Here is a 19,452-nt window from a genome sequence, read left to right as displayed (position 1 = left end):
AAGATTAGAGGTATGAGGATCTAGTAGCTTCCTTCTAAGGAGAAAGCAAATGCCTCCCCATAATCTTGCTTCATAATACAACAGATTTGGCAAGTGTATAACCTTTATGAGCTTCATAAGGAAAGTGAAGACGACATCCCTGTCTCTACCCGAGGTTAAGGTCTGGTCTCCCCAGGTTCCATCCAGCTCCAACTTCTAGAAGCCCGAGTCGATAGGGTTAGCTCAGCAAGTGACTAAGCACAAATTTGGTCAGAAAACTCCAAGCCATATACGGGAAGAAAAGTACAGAGCAGAGCAGGGTCAAAAATGGAGCAAATGCTTTTCTTAATTTCGGTGGTAATTTCTCATGGTCAAAGTTAAAAAAAAAAAAAGGTCAAGATTAAGGGACATAGACTAACACATGTATCAGTATACTTTTCTTTCCAGATTCCCTGAGCTGCATGCAATGGTCTAAAGCTAAGTAGATGGATTTGTTTAAACCTTGCCTGTGAAGTGGCATTGGCTTTTAAGAGCTGAGGAGAAAGCACATCTCTGGTAAAAGGTTGGACATATTACTTGTAGCTATTTCAACAGAAATAGTCCATCGGGGCAAAGTGTCCTTTGCTCACAATGAGTTAATTTTGATAGACTATATTTTAAATGATGATAGCCGTTGCTTCCTTGGTACGGAGTAGAAGGACGACTGGAAATATTCTACTAAATAAATAAAGAACATTCTCTTCTCTTACCAAGTAAAGTGTAAAGAGACACAAGCAGTGCAGCTGGGCTTGCATCATCACGGTTTTCTTTATTCAAGCTCCTGTGGATAAACCGGAGATAAGTTGATCAGTTGCCATCCTGTTAAAACCATGTTTCTCCAAGCATAAAGGATCATTGGATGATATTCATTTATAAACCTAGTAGAAGGCATCCCTGAAGCTCAGCCTCTCCTCTGTGGAACAGCCTGGCCTTCCAGAAGCTTCCTGATACCTTGTCCACAGCAACCACAAGTCAACATCCGGAAACAAGCGTGTGCTAATTCCATCTTTACTAACCGTTTCACTTTAGTAGTCTTCTTCATTTAAGAGTCTTAAATGATAGGCAATAAGTATAATTTTCACTCATTAGATGTGTGGGGGATATATGCTTTGGCAAATGCCACAATAACTAGATACTAAAATTTTAGTGGTGCTGATTCAAAGCTACAAATAGATGAGCTTCTTCAAGCAGGAAGAACCCAAGAATGTTCACAACCCTTCATTCAAAGACCTCACCAGCTGCCTCTTTGCTCTTCTAAACCTTGCTGTTAACTATGTAATACATCTAAGGAAAAAATGTACTTCTTATTACTTCAAAAACAACCCAATAAAAATCCAAACTCTGCCCCTCTTCTATTCTGTTCAAAGTTATTTTTCCTTTTTCCTTGTGCTTTGCATTTCACGGAAATTATAACTTTCACCCTAAGACACATCATGACTAACTGATTTTAAGATCTGAGATAAATTTTCCACATGGCCTGTAAAGCAGGGTTGTTGCCTATCATAATATTGGACTGCTAAAACAAAACAAAACAAAAAACCGGGGAAATGAAGAATGCATTCACTTCACTAAAATTCCAATTATTTTATTGCCTCTAGGGATTGTGGATGATCTTGGTTTATTTCTTTATCTTTTTCTTTATTTTTTAAAGTTTTCTACATTGAACTTATATCATCAATATAATCAGCATGGGAAAATGGTTATAAAATTCTAACTACTCTAAAAATTTAGACCCTGAAATTCTTTAATTCCTTACTTTTGGATAGTTTATATTTGAATTTTTTTTTTTTTTGCGGTATATATTTGAATTTTTAAAAGGTCAAAGTACTATCCCATTTTAGCTTCACAAATGCCCTGGGAGATAAAGATAGAAATGAGCCTTTTTATTAAGCATCATTCTATAGGGTAGATTAGTGGAGGGACCTTTACAAACAGGATGACAGAGGTGCCAAAGGTAAACTCTGAGTCAGCCTGGACCGGAAACCCAGCTTGGCCTTTCATTAGCTGTGTGGCCGTGGGTGTACTACTTAATCTCTCGGTGCCTCAGTTTCCTCAAATGGAAAATACATAGCAATTGCGTAATAAAGGAGTGCTCTTATGAGTTTCTCACAGACATAATGAATTAGGAAATGTTACTCTTATTTTGTACATGAGGAAATTGAGGTTCAAAGTTAAGCCATTCACCTAAAGACACATAACTAGGAAGTGATATTGCTGTGTTTCCAACCAGATCTGTCAGATGCCAAAGTCCAAAGGGTCTTTCGAGTCTTTCTGCTATACCCTACACAGTGTGATAGCTGAAGAGACGTAGCTGTAGGTGTAGAGATGTAGAGGCGTATAAAATGTACGTATTGCTTGTACATGCTATATAAATGAAGCAACTTGTCCCAAGGATCTACAGCTATTTTAAGCAAGAGCTAGGACTATAACCCTTCAGTGCAATCAGATCTGTAAATTCTGTGAATGTTTAGAAATGAGCTTTTGCTACAGAATTAGTCTGGTCTATGTGTCCACACATCACTTTAGAATTGGCTCCTTGTCAACACAAGCAAGACAGTTTTCTGCTGCTTTAGACTGCTCACGGGGTTTGGAAACACACTGAAACAAATAACAATTGCAGGTTCTAGCATACTGCAATATGAAATGTATCTAAATGAATAAATTGGTATTCTTAAGTCTAACCAGTCTTTTTTTATATTAGCCAAATAAACATGATCAGCTATCAACCAATATTTGCTTAAGAGAAGTAAAAATACAGACAATAATGACACATTTGAGGATCTTTCTCCTCAAACCCCTCAGTGTTCAAGAACTTTATTTATTTTTATTTTTTTTGGCTGCGTTGGGTCTTCGCTGGCACGTGGGACTTCTCTAGTTGTGGTGAGCTGCGGCTACTCTTCATTGAGGCACGCGGGCTTCTCACTGCTGTGGCCCCCCCACCCCCATTGCGGAGCATGGGCTCCGGGCGCACAGGCCTCAGCAGTTGTGGCTCGCGGGCTCTAGAGCGCAGGCTCAGTAGTGGTGGCCCACGGGCTTAGTTGCTCCGCGGCACGTGGGACCCTCCCGGACCAGGGCTCGAAACCGTGTCCCCTACATTGGCAGGCAGGTTCCCAACCACTGCACCACCAGGGAAGTCCCTCAAGATCCTTTAAATGCTGCTCCCACTTTACTCTTCTGGCCTTATCTCCCACACCCACCACACCCAGTAATGCTGAGCACCCCACGGACTTTGCACCGGGCTTCCCTGTCTCCACGCTTTGTCACTGGTTGTTCTCCCCACCCGGCACAGGGCCCCACCCAGAGTAAATGACAATTGATACTTTCTGAATCAAGCTGGATTGAGATTATCCTTTCTCACTTCTACTTTTATTTCTCACACCCTACCATCTAAGACCAACTTATTCATTTATTTTAAAATCACTGAATTTAATAATTCTATTATGTGCCAGATACTGTGCTAAGAACGGGGATGACAAAATAAGGGGTACAGGGTCTGCTTCATGGAGCTAGAACCTACGTCCTTCATGAAATCTCCCGGATTTCCAGCCAGAAGCATCTTCCTCTCAAGGCCTCTCCTGCCTGCGTTTTATTTTTTATCACGTATTTACACGTCTGTGTTGCTGCCTCTACTAGAATACAAAATCCTTCAAGATAGAGGCCTCATTTTAAAATTATATCTTTTTAACCTCTCATGGCTCTTCATAGTATGGCGTGCACATACTAAGCTCTCAACAGATGTTTGTTAAATTCTAAAACACTGTGATTGTCTAACATCGGTATTCTATCAGTTTGTCCAATCTATAAGAGCTTTCAGAATAAACAGAAAATGTTATAGGAAACTAATTTGAGATCTAAAGATTTATTTTGATGCAAAGTAATAAATTTTTATTGTTGACGAAGAGGATTATTTCTCTTTTAAATACATGAACAGATTTCTGTTCAGTAAATAGGTTAAGAACTGGTTGATATATATACCATCTCCACTTGAAATGATTTTTTTAGCACTTTCAATCTTCCAAAGACATGTAAGTTGAATGATAAAAAGCAAATAAAAATAAAATAAATGCCCTATTTTAGTCAGACGCTCAAACAGGCCACCGTCCGGGGTGTTTTAATGGAACCTAAAAAGTAAACGTAGCATTAGACTTATCCTTTCTTTTGTCATTTACATTTAGTTTCATCCTTCACGGAGGGTTTCTGGTGGGAAACAAAAGTAATTGCTTTCTGCTCCCATGCCTAGGGTCTCGTGATTTCTTTGTGGACAAATCTATCATACCATGTGGTTGTTAGATTGTCTGGTTTGGATCCTGGCTCCTTCACTGACTCATGTCTACTCATCTGTAAAGCAAGGATAATAATAGTATCTACTTTTGAGAGTTATGGGACTCAATAAGTTAATATTTTGAACAGTGTTTGTCAAATAAAAATTCCTTCTGCCACCCAAGTTTGCTTAGTCAGAAATTAAATATTGTCCCACAGGACAGCTCCTATCACAATTCCCAGCTTTCAATGGCCCTGGCCATTGAAATACTCAAGGAGCACCCTTCACAGCAACACCCTCACAGCCAAATGAAGTGGCCAGGCAAAGCCTTCGTCTGAATGATCCAAGGCAAACTACACCACTGCTAGGATTATTCCAGAAGAGGACTTCAGCCTCTCAAACAAGTCTTGCCTATATCTCCTCTTTTTACAGACATAATTTCACTAATGAATACCACGTCCTGGATCATAATGATGCTGGAGGGAAACCATGGTTTATAACTGAAATTGCCTAAAATCACCAAGCCATACACACTTGATAGATTATTTCACAAACCCTACTTGGCAAAGGATTGGAGTAGATTTCCACATAATTCAGTGACATTTCGTCTGAACTACCTGAAATAGTTGATCCAACCATCTGCTGGGAATTTCTGCTATTTGTCAGGGTTTCCTCAGGTACAAAGACTAAATTCAGACAGTTTCTATGGCAACTATCTGAGACGGCAAGTACATCCTTAGCAACAGAGGTCAAAGGTTTAGGGGGAGTTTTGAAAAGCCACCACCACTTGCTTTAATCTTGGACCATTTACAAATGCAGAATCAGGGCTGCTGGACTTGCAGATGAGGGCTGAAGCCTTCGTTTAATTCACCGTAGCCCAGAAAACACTGAAACCCTCCATATCCTGAATCTGTGTCCAGACAGGATAACAACACAAAAGCAGCTAACATCTACTAGAAGCCCTTTGTCTCAGCACATGCTGAGAGATTTATATGAATTATCTTATTGATTTTTCATAAGAACCCTATGAAGCAGGTACTGTTCAAATTTCTCTCTCAAAGATCAAAAATCAAGAGGTGAGGATCAAAAAAGTTACCAGACTTGTCCAAGATCACACTGCCTGGCTAATTTCACACCTCTACTCTTATTCATATATTAGTCTCTCTATGAAAGCACAAGCATCCTGATAAATAAGACATCCAGCAGCACTGAATCTATTACACATCTTTCCAAAAATTCAAAAAGGTTTTTTTTCACTCCATAGCTGCTCTTCTTCTTCAGATGCTGACATGAGTCTGCCTTCTCAGAGGGCCGTCAGTCTAGGAGATTTGGCTCCTACAGCACAGCTATTTCTGATTTGTACCCTCTCTCCTTCTCATTTCCTTCTGACCTTCACCTCAGCAGTCTCTTATTTTTTAACCAAGCCAAGGGTTATGGGTTGAATGGTGTCCCCTGCCTCAAAATTCATGTTGGAGGGCTTCCCTGGTGGCGCAGTGGTTGAGAGTCCGCCTGCCGATGCAGGGGACGCGGGTTCATGCCCTGGTCCGGGAAGATCCCACATGCCGCGGAGCGGCTGGGCCCATGGGCCATGGCCGCTGAGCCCGCACGTCCGGAGCCTGTGCTCCACAACGGGAGAGGCCACAACAGTGAGAGGCCCGCGTACGGCAAAAAAAAAAAAAAAAAATTCATGTTGGAGCCTAACCCCCAAGTACCTCAGAATGTGATCTTTTGGAGACAGGGTCTTTACAGAGGTAATAAAGTTAGAACTAAGTCATTAGGGTGGGCCCTAATCCAATATGACTGGTGTCCTCATCAAAAGGGAAAACTTGGATGTGGAGACACACACAGAGGAAAGACAACATGAAGACACATGGGGAAGACAGCTGTCTGAGAGGCAAGGAGAAAGGCCTCAAACCAATTCTTATGGCCCTCAGAAGGAACCAGCCCTGCAGAGACTTTCGTTTTGGACTTCGAGCCTCCACAAATTTATTGTGACACAATAAATTTCTATTGCTTAAGCCACTCCGTCTGTGGTACTTTGTTACAGCAGCCCTAGCAAACTAATATATCAAAGAATTCTAGTTTTGACTGATAAAGGCACTGCCGTCCCAGGATAGGGTGGCCTCAGATGGGGCTTTATCGAGTTATTATACATGCAGTGCCCACGGCATCCCAGGGGGTCCACTCCAAGCTTGATTGAATCTCCTGCTGGGATCCAGAGACTCCGAGAGGCATTTTTAGACACTCCAGTCATTTCCCCATTTATCTGAGTAAGGACAGGAAATTTCTAAGTCCCAGTTCTCAAAATCTGCAAGTAAATCAATACATAAGCATTGATTTTCCCCCCCTCTTACGAAAGCTAAGTGATAGGCAAACCTTAAATCGAGTCAGTCATGGCTCATCCTTTTTGTTAAAAAAAAAAAAAGTTAAGGGCTTTGAATTAAAACACATCACCATGCTCTAAGGCTAAACCACACATTTCCAAAGAACAAAGAAGGTACGAAGGAGAGGACCGCAAAATTTGTTTTCAGATATCATAGGTGATGTAGACAGGAAAGAATGTGACTAGAATTCATAACATCACCAGAACCAAACAGCACCAAATACCCTGTGTGCCATTTAGGTTACCTCTGCATTGTGTATTGCTAAGAGCAGCATAAATTATACAGCAAGGCCAGATGTGAATAAAGATCGGATAAAAAGCTTGCTCACACCATTGTTCATCAAGTAATGTTCAGATCAATCATGCCCATCTTTGTGTTCTCACTCACAAATCTCTGGCACCAATTACATCACTTAAGGTTTAGAAAAAAATCCCAGGAGGATCTGACCGATTTGTACTCTTGGCAAATTAAGGACCCAATGAAAGTGACCATTAATAAGCTAGAAACAAACAGGCAGGCATAAAATCTGGGCTGCTGCCTTGCAGGGCAGCAAGGAGGGAGGAAGGAAGGAACAAGGAAGGGAAAGGAAGGGTGGATGGCCCCCTCCCCACCCAACATACACATAGATGTAAGCACTTGGTTCTCTCACTAAACTTTGCAATAAGTATGCCAACCTTTCAGCATATGAAAATCTGGATTTACACATATGGAAAATTGAGGGTGATTTCTTACTTAATCAACAGGTTCATGATCAGGTAAATAGTCTTATGAGAGGATAGATGGCTCCTCTTAAAATATTTTAAATTTCTATGATTGACTTAAATACAAATGACAAGCATAATTATTAAAGAAAATAATAATGAATTCTAAGGGATATCACTCTTACTCCCAGCCGGCTATTGTCCCACCCGGCACTCCCCCAGCATGAGCAAGAGAAGGGGCAGGAGGGGTGAGGAGGTCAGAGGGAAGGGAGGCCCCCCACATGGGGACACAGATGGCGACCCTCCCACCCCGTGATGCTTCTCTGACGTCTTAAGCAGGTTGGCGGTAAGGATGTCAGTGTTGAGTTCTCTGAGGTGCACAGGTTTCCACCCCAGAAACTCTACAAGGGAGACAGAGGGAGGACTTTCTTTCTTCCATATCTAGCAGGACAACATCACAAGGGTCTTTTCTGGCCTAAAAAGGAGGGTAGAAATCACTACTTCTCAAAAAAGTGGCTTAATAATTTGTGACAAAGTGTTGCTTCATGCATTATACAACACTTCTTTGTGTATTATAAAGTGCACAGATAAGTATTTTGTCCAGATAATAAAACTACACATTCTGGCCTTAGAAATTCAGTACGAGGTAAATCTCAATTAGATCCCATCCCATATGGTTTAAACACTGAGATTTAAAACAAAACAAAAGACTTGCTATAATACTAGCTCATTTATGAGGTGACCTTGAGACAAGGACTCTAATGACAAAAATGCACGGTCATGCTCGAGTGTAGTAGGCTAACTTTCTGATTTCTGTAATTAAATCATAATTGACAACTGGGATGGGCAAGAGAGTAAGGCGGAAATAAGTTTAGTTTTGTCTTCATAAAGGATGCCATACCACTATGAAATCTCACTCAGTAGCTAGTTTTTTTAATAATTGAAAGTTTAAAAAACTAGCATTTAATGAGCATTTACTAAGCTAAGTACTTTGGAAGACTTATTTCATTTAAGTTTCACAACAATCCTATAGGCAGGTCCTGTTGTCATCCCACAGGGCAGGAAACAGCTCAGCAAGGTTGAGGAAAGGGTGTCAGTCTGACTGCAGAGACCAAGCACAGACCCTCTGTGTGAGGAAGATGTGCTCATCCTTAGTTTGAATATTCTTTAAGGGCATAACTCTACCTTTCTGATTTCTCTTTATCTCTTACTCAGAAACACAAGTCCTAACGTTTTAAAATAATTAACATACGGTAAGAAATCATTGATTCAGAATATCATGGATGAGAGCACTCAGTGTCAGTCTTACAGAATATTTTAAGAGAAATTAAGTTTTCTTTGTGTCACATACACAATAACCAAGGATAGCTTCGTCTGTCATACATGCATAAGTGAAAAAATCATCTTGAGTATGGTTAAAACCTCAAGCACTAGGTGAATGTCTGCTTTTATTAAGTTAATATTTCTTATACCTAAATAAACATTCATGTTTGTTCTCACAAGTAACAAATAGATAGATAGATATTCCCCTAACAAAAGTCAGTACTCTTTCCTTGTTTAATCACTGGGGAGACCACAGAACAACTAGCCCCTTCTAAATTCAACACCAGAGGTTTCTGAAGGAATACAATTTTATGCCAACAAATAAATATGCATATTTCTATCTGTGTAAACTAACAGCCATAAAAGCACTTATTTGTCAGCCTTTGGAGAAAGGGACATGGTGGTGCTCAGCTTTCCTTCTCAGAGTCATCTCTCTTGACCTGGAAGAAAAGCAAGAGCACACTCTCCAGAGAGTTCCTTTGACAAAGGAATAGGAAGTCGAGTTGCTGCCAGGATATATTTTGCCTTTCATAAAAGAATGGAGGAGGTACCAGAAATGCAATCTTCACCTTGAGTGACAGTGACTTTTCCCAGGGGACATCTTAGCAAGTTTCAAAGGATGCCACGCCCACACCTCAACAGAAGGCTTATAGTGAAACATCAGAGGGGCTTTAAAATGTCTCATTAATGTTGTCCCAGATGTCTCTGAGACTGTCCTCAATTTATTTCATTCTTTTTTCTTTATTCTCCTCTGCAGTAGTTATTTCCACTATTTTATCTTCCAGGTCACTTATCCGTTCTTCAGCCTCAGTTATTCTGCTATTGATCCCTTCTAGAAATTTTTTAATTTCATTTATTGTGTTGTTCATCACTGTTTGTTTGCTCTTTAGTTCTTCTAGGTCCTTGTTAACTGTTTCTTGTATTTTCTCCATTGCAGTTCCAAGATTTTGGATCATCTTTACTACCAGTATTCTGAATTCTTTTTCAGATAGACTGCCTATTTCCCCTTCATTTGTTTGGTCTGGTGGGTTTTTGCCTTGCTCCTTCATCTGCTGTGTGTTTCTCTGTCTTCTCATTTTGCTTAACTTACTATGTTAGGGGTCTCCTTTTCGCAGGCTGCAGGTTTCGTAGTTCCCATTGTTTTTGGTGTCTGCCCCCAGTGGTTCAGTGGGTTGTGTAGGATTCCTGGTAGAGGGGACTAGTGCCTGTGTTCTGGTGGATGAGGCTGGATCTTGTCTTTCTGGTGGGCAGGTCCAATACTGGAGAGGGTGTGGAGAAAAGGGAACCCTCTTGCACTGTTGGTGGGAATGTAAATTGATACAGCCACTATGGAGAACAGTATAGAGGTTCCTTAAAAAACTAAAAATAGAACTACCATATGACCCAGCAATCCCACTACTGGGCATATACCCTGAGAAAACCATAATTCAAAAAGAGTCATGTACCATAATGTTCATTGCAGCTCTATTTACAATAGTCAGGACATGGAAACAACCTAAGTGTTCATCGACAGATGGATGGATAAAGAAGATGTGGCACATATATACAATGGAATATTACTCAGCCACAAAAAGAAATGAAATTGAATTATTTGTAGTGAGGTGGATGGACCTAGAGTCTGTCATACAGAGTGAAGTAAGTCAGAAAGAGAAAAACAAATACCGTATGCTAACACATATATATGAAATCTAAAAAAAAAAAAAAAATGGCGAAGAACCTAGGGGCAAGATGGGAATAAAGACACAGACCTACTAGAGAATGGACTTGAGGACACGGGGAAGGGGAAAGGGAAGGGGAAGCTGGGACAAAGTGAGAGAGTGGCATGGACATATATACACTGCCAAACGTAAAATAGATAGCTAGTGGGAAGCAGCCACATAGCACAGGGAGATCAGCTCGGTGCTTTGTGACCACCTAGAGGGGTGGGAAAGGGAGGGTGGGAGGGAGGGAGACGCAAGAGGGAAGAGATATGGGGACATATGTATATGTATAACTGATTCACTTTGTTATAAAGCAGAAACTAACACACCATTATAAAGCAATTATACTCCAATAAAGATGTTAAAAAACCCCTCAAAAATAAATAAATAAAATAAAATGCCTCATTTAAAAAAAAAAGCAAAACTCAAGTGTTTTCTCATCCTCTCATATTATTCGACCCCACTTCTTTGGCATAGAATTAGTTTCTTCCTTGCACAATGAGTGATGTAGTTATTGCAGCATTACTGGGTTTTTCCTCTAGAGAATGAAGCAGCAACTTCTCAGTTTGACCTGTGTCACCTGCTTGAACTTTCTCATGGAAAGAAGGGTTAATATTCATTGAACGTCTGTTGGGTGTCAGACAAGGTACTGAGTTCTTTACACGCTGATCTAATTGACTATCACAATCACTTGGTTAGGCAAATATCTCCATTTTGTAGATGAGAAAATTAAGGTACAGTGAGCTTAAGCAATCTGTTCAGTGCTTGCTGGCTGGTAAATGATGAAACTGGCCTAATCCATCTGCCCAACCCTGAAGACTCATAAACTATATACCCAACAGTCCATGACAAACCCTCACTCAGTAAGACTCATTTGTTTCCTGGTGAGAGCTGAATGCCATCCATTCTCCATGTCACCTAAACATATGCTTTCTTCTTCTTTCAAATTATTCCTCTCTTGCTATCTAAGTTTTTGAAGAAAAATAAAGACAAGAAAACATTAGAGAATACATTGCTCTTCCAATCTCCTGTTTGGCATCCCCCATCACAGAGGGCATCTGTTCCCAGAAAGTCACTCACAATGAAGAAAAAACTGAGACAGAGGCAGGGGCTGGACCTTTGAAGACACCAATAAGCTGTACACGTTTTGACATCTCAAAATAATCACACATTAGTTGATGTTATATCTGCCAATGTGGCCGAAAGAATGAGCGGGATCTGACCAACATACACACCAGCCGTGCTTTCCCAATTGGGAAGGCAGATCTGTCTGTTTTCAAATCTTATTCCACTTCTTTTAAGAAAGGGCTTTTTTCCTCCTATGACTTTCCCCTTCCCTGCTGTGTCCTGGGTAGTCAGTCCTAAGAATCCTAAATTGAATCTCACTCTCTGAGAAGTAAAGAGAATGCTCAGTTTTTGAAGACCACATCTGAGAGATGACACTTTGTGAAAATGAGATTCCAGCCCTGATTTGTAGAGCATAAGAGCCCCAGGGCATCTCAGGGCTAGGAACTTTTTAAATATTTTAATTACAAAGAATGGGTGTAATCCACATTTAAACATCCAAAAGTTTATTCTTTTCTTTAATGTCACTACCAAGCTAGATTCAAGCCAAACCACTTCATCAAATGAATTTATAAAATATATAGACTAATAAAAAGAAACCACGAAAGAAATTATGCTCGGTAAGCAAAACTTATCACACAAGGAATAAACTTTCCTTCTCAGCAAATGATACATAACACCCCTCAAGGAATAAATTTGTCCAGCAACTTAAGTAATCCCTACACCCTCTATTCTGTCATTCTTAAAGAAGTACTCTATCGACATAGTTAAGACATGTCAACGCTTACCTTTCTGTAAGTAACAAAATGGTTGTTAAAAGTTATTTTCTTCCATTCAACTGTTGAGACTCTTGCTGGGACTTGAGTATCTTCCCCAGAGGACACTCCCCTGCTCTGCTCTGCTTCCCCAGCCTCTCCCTTCACCTTCAGTCAAACATTAACCATCGACTGGCTTTATTGATTTTCGGGAACCATCAGGTGTCATAAAAGGTATTGTACTCCAGGAAAAAAATGCGTTTGTACCAAAAGAAGTTAATTCACATCTAATACATCTGAAAACAGGTTTCTGAATTTTGGAATGTAGGTTTAATAAATTAGAAGACAAGAAGAAGTTAAAGTGGAAAAACTGCGTATTCAAGTATCTGTAGAGTGCGAGGTCCATGACATCCAAGAGTTTCATCCATATTTTGCTCCCCCACCACTTAGCACAGAAGACTCAGCTGACATATATTTGTGTAGATTCCGTCTTAAACACAGACAAGCACAGGGTGCCATGTCTGAGCAGTGACTCAGTTCATTGATAACCAGCCACGAGAGACATGGGAAATGACTTGGAAGGTACAGCCAATGATGTGAACGGGATGCACCTGCTTCTGAAACCCAGGGGTCCTCTTCAAAGTCTGCATGAAACAACCAGCAGTAGCCTTCCCCCAAACACAAACCAAGTCCTTTTTCTCACCACTCTGAGAATGGATTTGCCTGAGAGCAAGTTACTACTTTTTTCACTCAGAATGAGGTTTCTGATTAAACAACATGGCCCCAGATTTCTTAAGTCAAGGGCTCTTTTAGACAGATTCCTGATTCCCACACCTCAGTCACTCTTGGAATCTACACTAAAGATGAGAATCAAGGTCACCTTTGTGTCAACTTTGATATCCATTCTGATATTCATTTCTGGGTTTCTCCTGAGCTGTGTTGTGTTTTCCATCTGCCTCTAGGTGTGCATCTAGCACAATGAAAGCACAAGAGCACAGCCCACTGTCTAGATGGGCTTCTTGCTTCCCAGATCCCCTTGAGAAGACTTAGTGATTGCTCTAAGCCTCATTTATCTTGGGGACTGTGAAGTGAAACCACCTAGTTGCATGCCAGTGGTTAGCATACTCAGTGGACCAGCAAGCCCAGGAAAGATCCTTCTTCCTCTGTCTCACAGCCAAGATAAGTACATTTAGGGAAATGAGGTCAGTGAGGCTAAGCAGCTCTCACATTCTTAACACATGTGCCCTCCCCTGAGCTGAATGAAATGACCTTGTTCCACAAAATCAAATAGCTTCCTCTTGTATGTTTCACCTCCCAAATCAATGACAAGAATCTCATGGCATTGCTCTGAAAGGAGTTTGCTTCTTCTTTGGAAATTTTTGGTACTTTTTAATAAGATATGCAAAAAGTACATTTAAATCTATAAAGTTTTCTGTAAAAGAATGTATATGTATGTATCACTTTTAATCCTTGTTTCTTAGCAATATTATACAGCTATGTTCATAGCATATGTTAAAAAAGATGTTTTCTCGTTTAGTCTTTACAACATGGCCTGAAGTGGATTCCATCTTATAAACAGAAAACAAAGGCACAGAGGGGTTTTACCTCTTGCCCAAGTCACACAGCCTGTGATTACAGAATCAGGACTCCAGCCCTCGTCTGTCTGAGTCAAAGCCCAACCTATTCACCACAAGTGCTGAACTTGCCAGATTATTTTCCCTCTGGCTCCAAGTAATAGAAAATCTACAGGAAGAAATCTCTCTGTGTGAGGCCGTTACTAATGGGAGATGGCCAAGTTCTGAACTGGGCTTTCCTATATATATATATATATATTGGTTTTGAGTAAGTTTTATTTATTTTTTATTAGTTTCTGCTTTATAACAAAGTGAATCAGTTATACATATACATATGTCCCCATATCCCTTCCCTCTTGTGTCTCCCTCCCTCCCACCCTCCCTATCCCACCCCTCCAGGTGGTCACAAAGCACCGAGCTGATCTCCCTGTGCTATGTGGCTGCTTCCCACTAGCTATCTACCTTACGTTTGGTAGTGTATATATGTCCATGCCTCTCTCTCGCTTTGTCCCAGCTTACCCTTCCCCCTCCCCATATCCTCAAGTCCATTCTCAAGTAGGTCTGTGTCTTTATTCCTGTTTTACCCCTAGGTTCTTCATGACATTTTTTTTTCTTAAATTCCATATATATGTGTTAGCATACAGTATTTGTCTTTCTCTTTCTGATTTACTTCACTCTGTATGACAGACTCTAGGTCTATCCACCTCATTACAAATAGCTCAGTTTCATTTCTTTTTATGGCTGAGTAATATTCCATTGTATGTATGTGCCACATCTTCTTTATCCATTCATCAGATGATGGACACTTAGATTGTTTCCATCTCTGGGCTATTGTAAATAGAACTGCAATGAACATTTTGGTACATGACTCTTTTGAATTATGGTTTTCTCAGGGTATATGCCCAGTAGTGAATTGGTACAGCCACTATGGAGAACAGTATGGAGGTTCCTTAAAAAACTACAAATAGAACTACCATATGACCCAACATTTCCTATATATTTTATGCTACCTCTAGGCTGTAGCTTCCAAGTCAGAGAATCAGATTGATTAAACTCTAAAAAAGCCATCGAGAAATTAACAGGTGATTGCATCTTTGAATTATAAAGGCTTTTTCTGTGCTTTCCATGATAACAGGTTAGCATGGTTCTCAGAGCTGTGTGTTTCATCGTTTATGTATTAAATTATACATTTATAATTTATAAAATTATCTGGATTTTTATAATTCTAGATTAAATCCAAGGATTAAGAGCATGCATGTTTTGCCCTGTGTTTCGGAGTGAACACCATTGCATTTTAGGAACCCGTTTTCACACAAAAATGAGGCATTTCTAGTTCAGTAGTTTAATACTGACACAGTAATACTAGGAATAATAAGGAAAATCTAATTGATGAAGATTACTAATTCCCTGTATCAGAGCGAAGTACACATAATTTATGTATATGATGGAAACAAGCGAACAATTGGAAAGATTTGGGCAAATACTTCTGACTAACAGCTTCATGGTATTAAAACATATTAGCACTTCTTTCTATAATAATGTTTTAACCATTCCTCAAACATTAGCCCTAGAAAATATGTAAGTAATATTTAATTTATGGAAAGTGCTAGTCAGCAATGAATAAAGTTTGGATAGCCTCCCAGATAAAAACTTTATGAACTTTGGAATGATTCTTAAAATTCAAAGTATGTTACATTTTTAATATTCCTATTACTTAAAACTCATGGTAAACAAAGTCTACGAATGCTAAACTTTTCCATTTTTCATGCACTTGCACTTTTACATGGACTTTATTTGCATTACATATCATGTGTCTTGAGAACATTTTATCATGGGCCTATCAACATACAGCCTCACCTGACAGAAGTTGTATAATACATACATACGTAACAATAATTTTTTTTTTTTTTTGTGGTACGCGGGGCTCTCACTGTTGTGGCCTCTCCCATTGCGAAGCACAGGCTCCAGACACGCAGGCTCAGCGGCCATGGCTCACGGGCCCAGCCGCTCCGCGGCATGTGGGATCCTCCCAAACCAGGGCACGAACCCGTGTCCCCTGCATCAGCACTCAACCACTGCGCCACCAGGGAAGCCCAACAATAATATTTTTAAATTACTCAATATCTGTCTCTTAAGGTTAACTTAATGATGGCAGAAACTTTGTCTTCTATTAGCACTCAGTAAATACTTTTTAGAATTGAACTCCTTTCAGTTGTTTAATTCCATAATTCCAAATAGGATTGCAGGCAGGCTCAACCAAGGCTGATGGGAACCCAGACAAGTGAATGATTTTGTACCCCCTCAAACCAATATTTTACATCTTTTGTTCCATATTTATTTAGTGGGATGAGGTGAAACTAATTTTCTGCTAGTGAATGTCTGAGGCTGAAGCAGAATTTTCCCTAATTCCTTTCACTGGCCAGGACAGTGTCCATTTAAATATAAGCAATACACCCCCTACTTTTACAGCTCTTATATTTGTCTGTGGGTTTGTTTGAGTTTGGGATTCTTTTGATGTTGTTGTTTTGGGCAATTTTCCAAACCAGGCACTTTAAGGAATTATTAAATGATTTAAGACTTAGGTAAGAAAATAAATCACTAATGCCAAGAAACACCAAACCATACATAATGCAGTTGCAAAATCTTAGCTAAGAGTCACCTGTGTTCAACCTAAAAATATTCAAAAAAGACAGTTTGAGGCTAATAAAGAGGTTTTTTCCCCCGCTCTCTATTTTGACAGAAGTAGATCCGGTTTGCAGTTGTTTATTTCAGGAATATTTTTACTCCATCTATAGATGGTTGCTCCAGGCAATTAGACAAGGTACTTGATCTGGCGCTAGTTATCCATGTCAGGAAACTGCTAGAGAATCCTATGACTGGAATGGTTAGTAAATATCCACATCAGCCATACATTGGACAAATTCCTTCTAGAGCTTTCTAAATCTGGAGAGCTTATTAAAATTGGGCCTTATATCATGAGATCTTGGTTCAGTAGGTCTGGGGTGCATCCCAGGGATCAACATTTTTAAAGCCCTCTGGATTCCTTATGTGGGTAATCACATGGACCCTTCTCTGAGAAACACAGCTTAAGGATTCTGTGCTTTATGTGCCAGTAAATATTCTTTAGCAAGGCCTGTGCTTGATATTAACTTCCCCCCATCATTTAGGATCCATTTCTGCAGGATCTGTCTCATACAACACTGCAGTTGGCTTGATGTTGTACATGAAGACTGAACCTGGCAGACACAAAGATGCTCATCTTGCCTCAGACATTTTTTTTCACAGTCTACTGAATGTTTTATTTGACCTCAGTTTTTTCTTAATTCCAAGAAATTACAACAACCTTGTTGGTTTTCTGAAACCTATCTCTGTCTCTCTTATCAGATTTCACCAGCATGGGTCATTCCTCACATCCAGTTCACTGCCCAGACCATTGCATCTTGTTTCCACCTCCTGTACCCCATTGAAACTGCCCTTGCCAAGGTGATAACACCCCCTCATTATAATCAGAGATGCTCTCCGGGCTGCACCTTACCAGACCTCTTAAAACATCTGACACTATCCACAGCTCTCCCTGAATTGCCCTTTACCCTTGGTTTGTTTGCCAGTACTCGGTCCTGGTTTTTCTTCTACCTCTCGAGCTAGTCCCTGGTAGTCCTATTTGTAGCCTCACCAGACGCCTGGGGTCAATCCCAAGTTATCTGGCCTCATCACTCATTCTAGGAGGTTGGATCTGTTCCCATCTGTACACCAAAGTCTCAAGTCTCTCTCACCAGCCCAGATCTCTCTCTTGGTCCGGGCTTCAGTCTTTTTAGTCCAACCAAGTTTTGCTAGAGCACCATCTACACTTCCCAAATGCACAACAAACTCAACATATCCAAAATTCACCACACGGTTTTAATTCCTCCCAAACTGATCCTCCTGGGACAAAACTGCTTCATGCTAGCCCTGGTAGCATGTGTGCTGTGATTGATTAGTAATTCCTGTCATGGGTACAAATAGGAGACTGGCAATGGATATGCCTGGAAATCACCAACCTTGTCTAGGAGGACTCTGTGACTTGGATATTGGGGGCTCAGTAAACATTGGTTTCCCTTCTCTGCTTATGAGTCTCTCACTAGACAACAAAACATTGGGACTGCCTCTGAAAATGTTGTCCTTAAGAAGTATTTCCTGGGGAAAAAAAATAGCCTTTTCAACAAATGGTGTTGAAACAACTGCATATCCACATGCAAAGGAATGAAGTGGAACTCCTACCTCACACCATCCAGAAAAATTAACTCAGAATGGATTAAAGACTTAAGTGTAAGAACTCTGTAAAACCCTTAGAAGAAAACAATGGTAAATCTGTATGTCCTTGGATTTGGCAATGGTTTCTTAGATATAACAGCAAACGCACAAACAATAGAAAAAACAAATTGGACTTCATCAAAATTAAGAATCTGTGCTTCAAAGAATACTACTGAAAAAGTGAAAAGACAACCCACAGGATGGGAGAAAATATTGCACATCACATATCTGAGAAGGGAATTGTAGCTAGAAGACATTAAAAAACTCTTACAATTCAAAAATAAATACATAAAAACCTAATAAAAAAATAGACAAAGAGTAAGAATAGACATTATTAAAGAAGGTATACAAATAGCTAACAAATATATGAAAAGATGATCCACATGATTAGGCATAAGCAAAATGTAAATCAAAACCACAATAAGATACTACTTTATAACCATTAAGATAGCTATAATAAAAAGGACACGCGTAATAACAAGTATTGGAGAGGATGTAGAGAAATCAGAATCCTCATACACTTCTGGTGGGAATGTAAAATGATACAGACACTTTGGGAAAAAAATCTGGAAGTTTCCTCAAAAACTTAAACCATTGGACCTAGCAATTTCATTCTTAGGTATGTATCTAAGAAAAATGAAAACATATGTTCAAACAAAAACTTGTACATGAATGTTCCTGGCAGCATTATTCATAATAACCAAAAGTAAAAACAACCAAATGTCCATTCATCTGACAAATGGATAAACAAAATGTGGTATATCCACATAATAGGATATTTTTCAGCCATAAAAAGGAATGAAACACTGGCATATGCTACAACATGGATGAAGCAAAAGTAGCCAGACCAAAAAAAAGGCCAAGTACTGTATGATTCTATTCATGTGAAATGTCCAGAACAGGCAAGTTCATAGAGCTAGAAAGTAGATTAATGGTTGTCTGAGGTCAGGGAGTAGGGGGATGGGGTGTAGGATTATAGTTAAAGGATATGGGGTTTCTTGCTGTGCTGGTGAAAATGTTCTAAAATTCATTGTGATGATGGTTGCACAATTCTGTAAATATACTAAAAACTATTGAATTCTATACTTTAAATGGGTGCATTTTATGTGCATTAATTTTATCTCAATAAAGCTGTTCACAAAAAAAGGAAGAGGTAAGTCCTGCAGCCAAACCCACCTTGATATGAAATAAAAGACACAGGCTAAACATTTGCAGGTACCTCCGACCAGGCATTTCAGAACAAATTCACTGTGTTCTATTATCATAGATGTTTTGAGGGGTTTTAATCATTTTATTTTCACTTAAATATACCTGTTTTACTTATTTTACTTATTATTTGATCTCCTCTTTTATGTTTTACTTTTAAAAATGTGAATAAGAA

General features: G+C 39.6%; 1 protein-coding gene across 1 annotated transcript in view; it reads right to left on the bottom strand.

Annotated features, from left to right (window-relative positions):
• Positions 1-12,266, bottom strand: part of CDH17 (cadherin 17) — a gene marked incomplete at its 3' end in the record, with an annotated part of 84,912 nt that extends 72,646 nt beyond the window's left edge. Inside the window, exons 1-2 of the mRNA XM_082601163.1 lie at positions 12,241-12,266; positions 729-799 (exon numbers count right to left, since the gene is read on the bottom strand). Coding sequence (XP_082457289.1) covers positions 729-776 — 48 coding nt within the window. The 5' untranslated portion in view covers positions 777-799; positions 12,241-12,266. The remainder of the gene's footprint in view (positions 1-728; positions 800-12,240) is intronic.
• Positions 12,267-19,452: the final 7,186 nt, after the last annotated feature.

The sequence above is a fragment of the Mesoplodon mirus genome (genome assembly GCF_964341445.2).
Source record: "Mesoplodon mirus genome assembly, chromosome: 16".
NCBI lineage: Eukaryota > Metazoa > Chordata > Mammalia > Artiodactyla > Ziphiidae > Mesoplodon > Mesoplodon mirus.
Note: the sequence above shows the minus strand (reverse complement) of the source record. Positions and strands in the feature narration are given on the sequence as shown.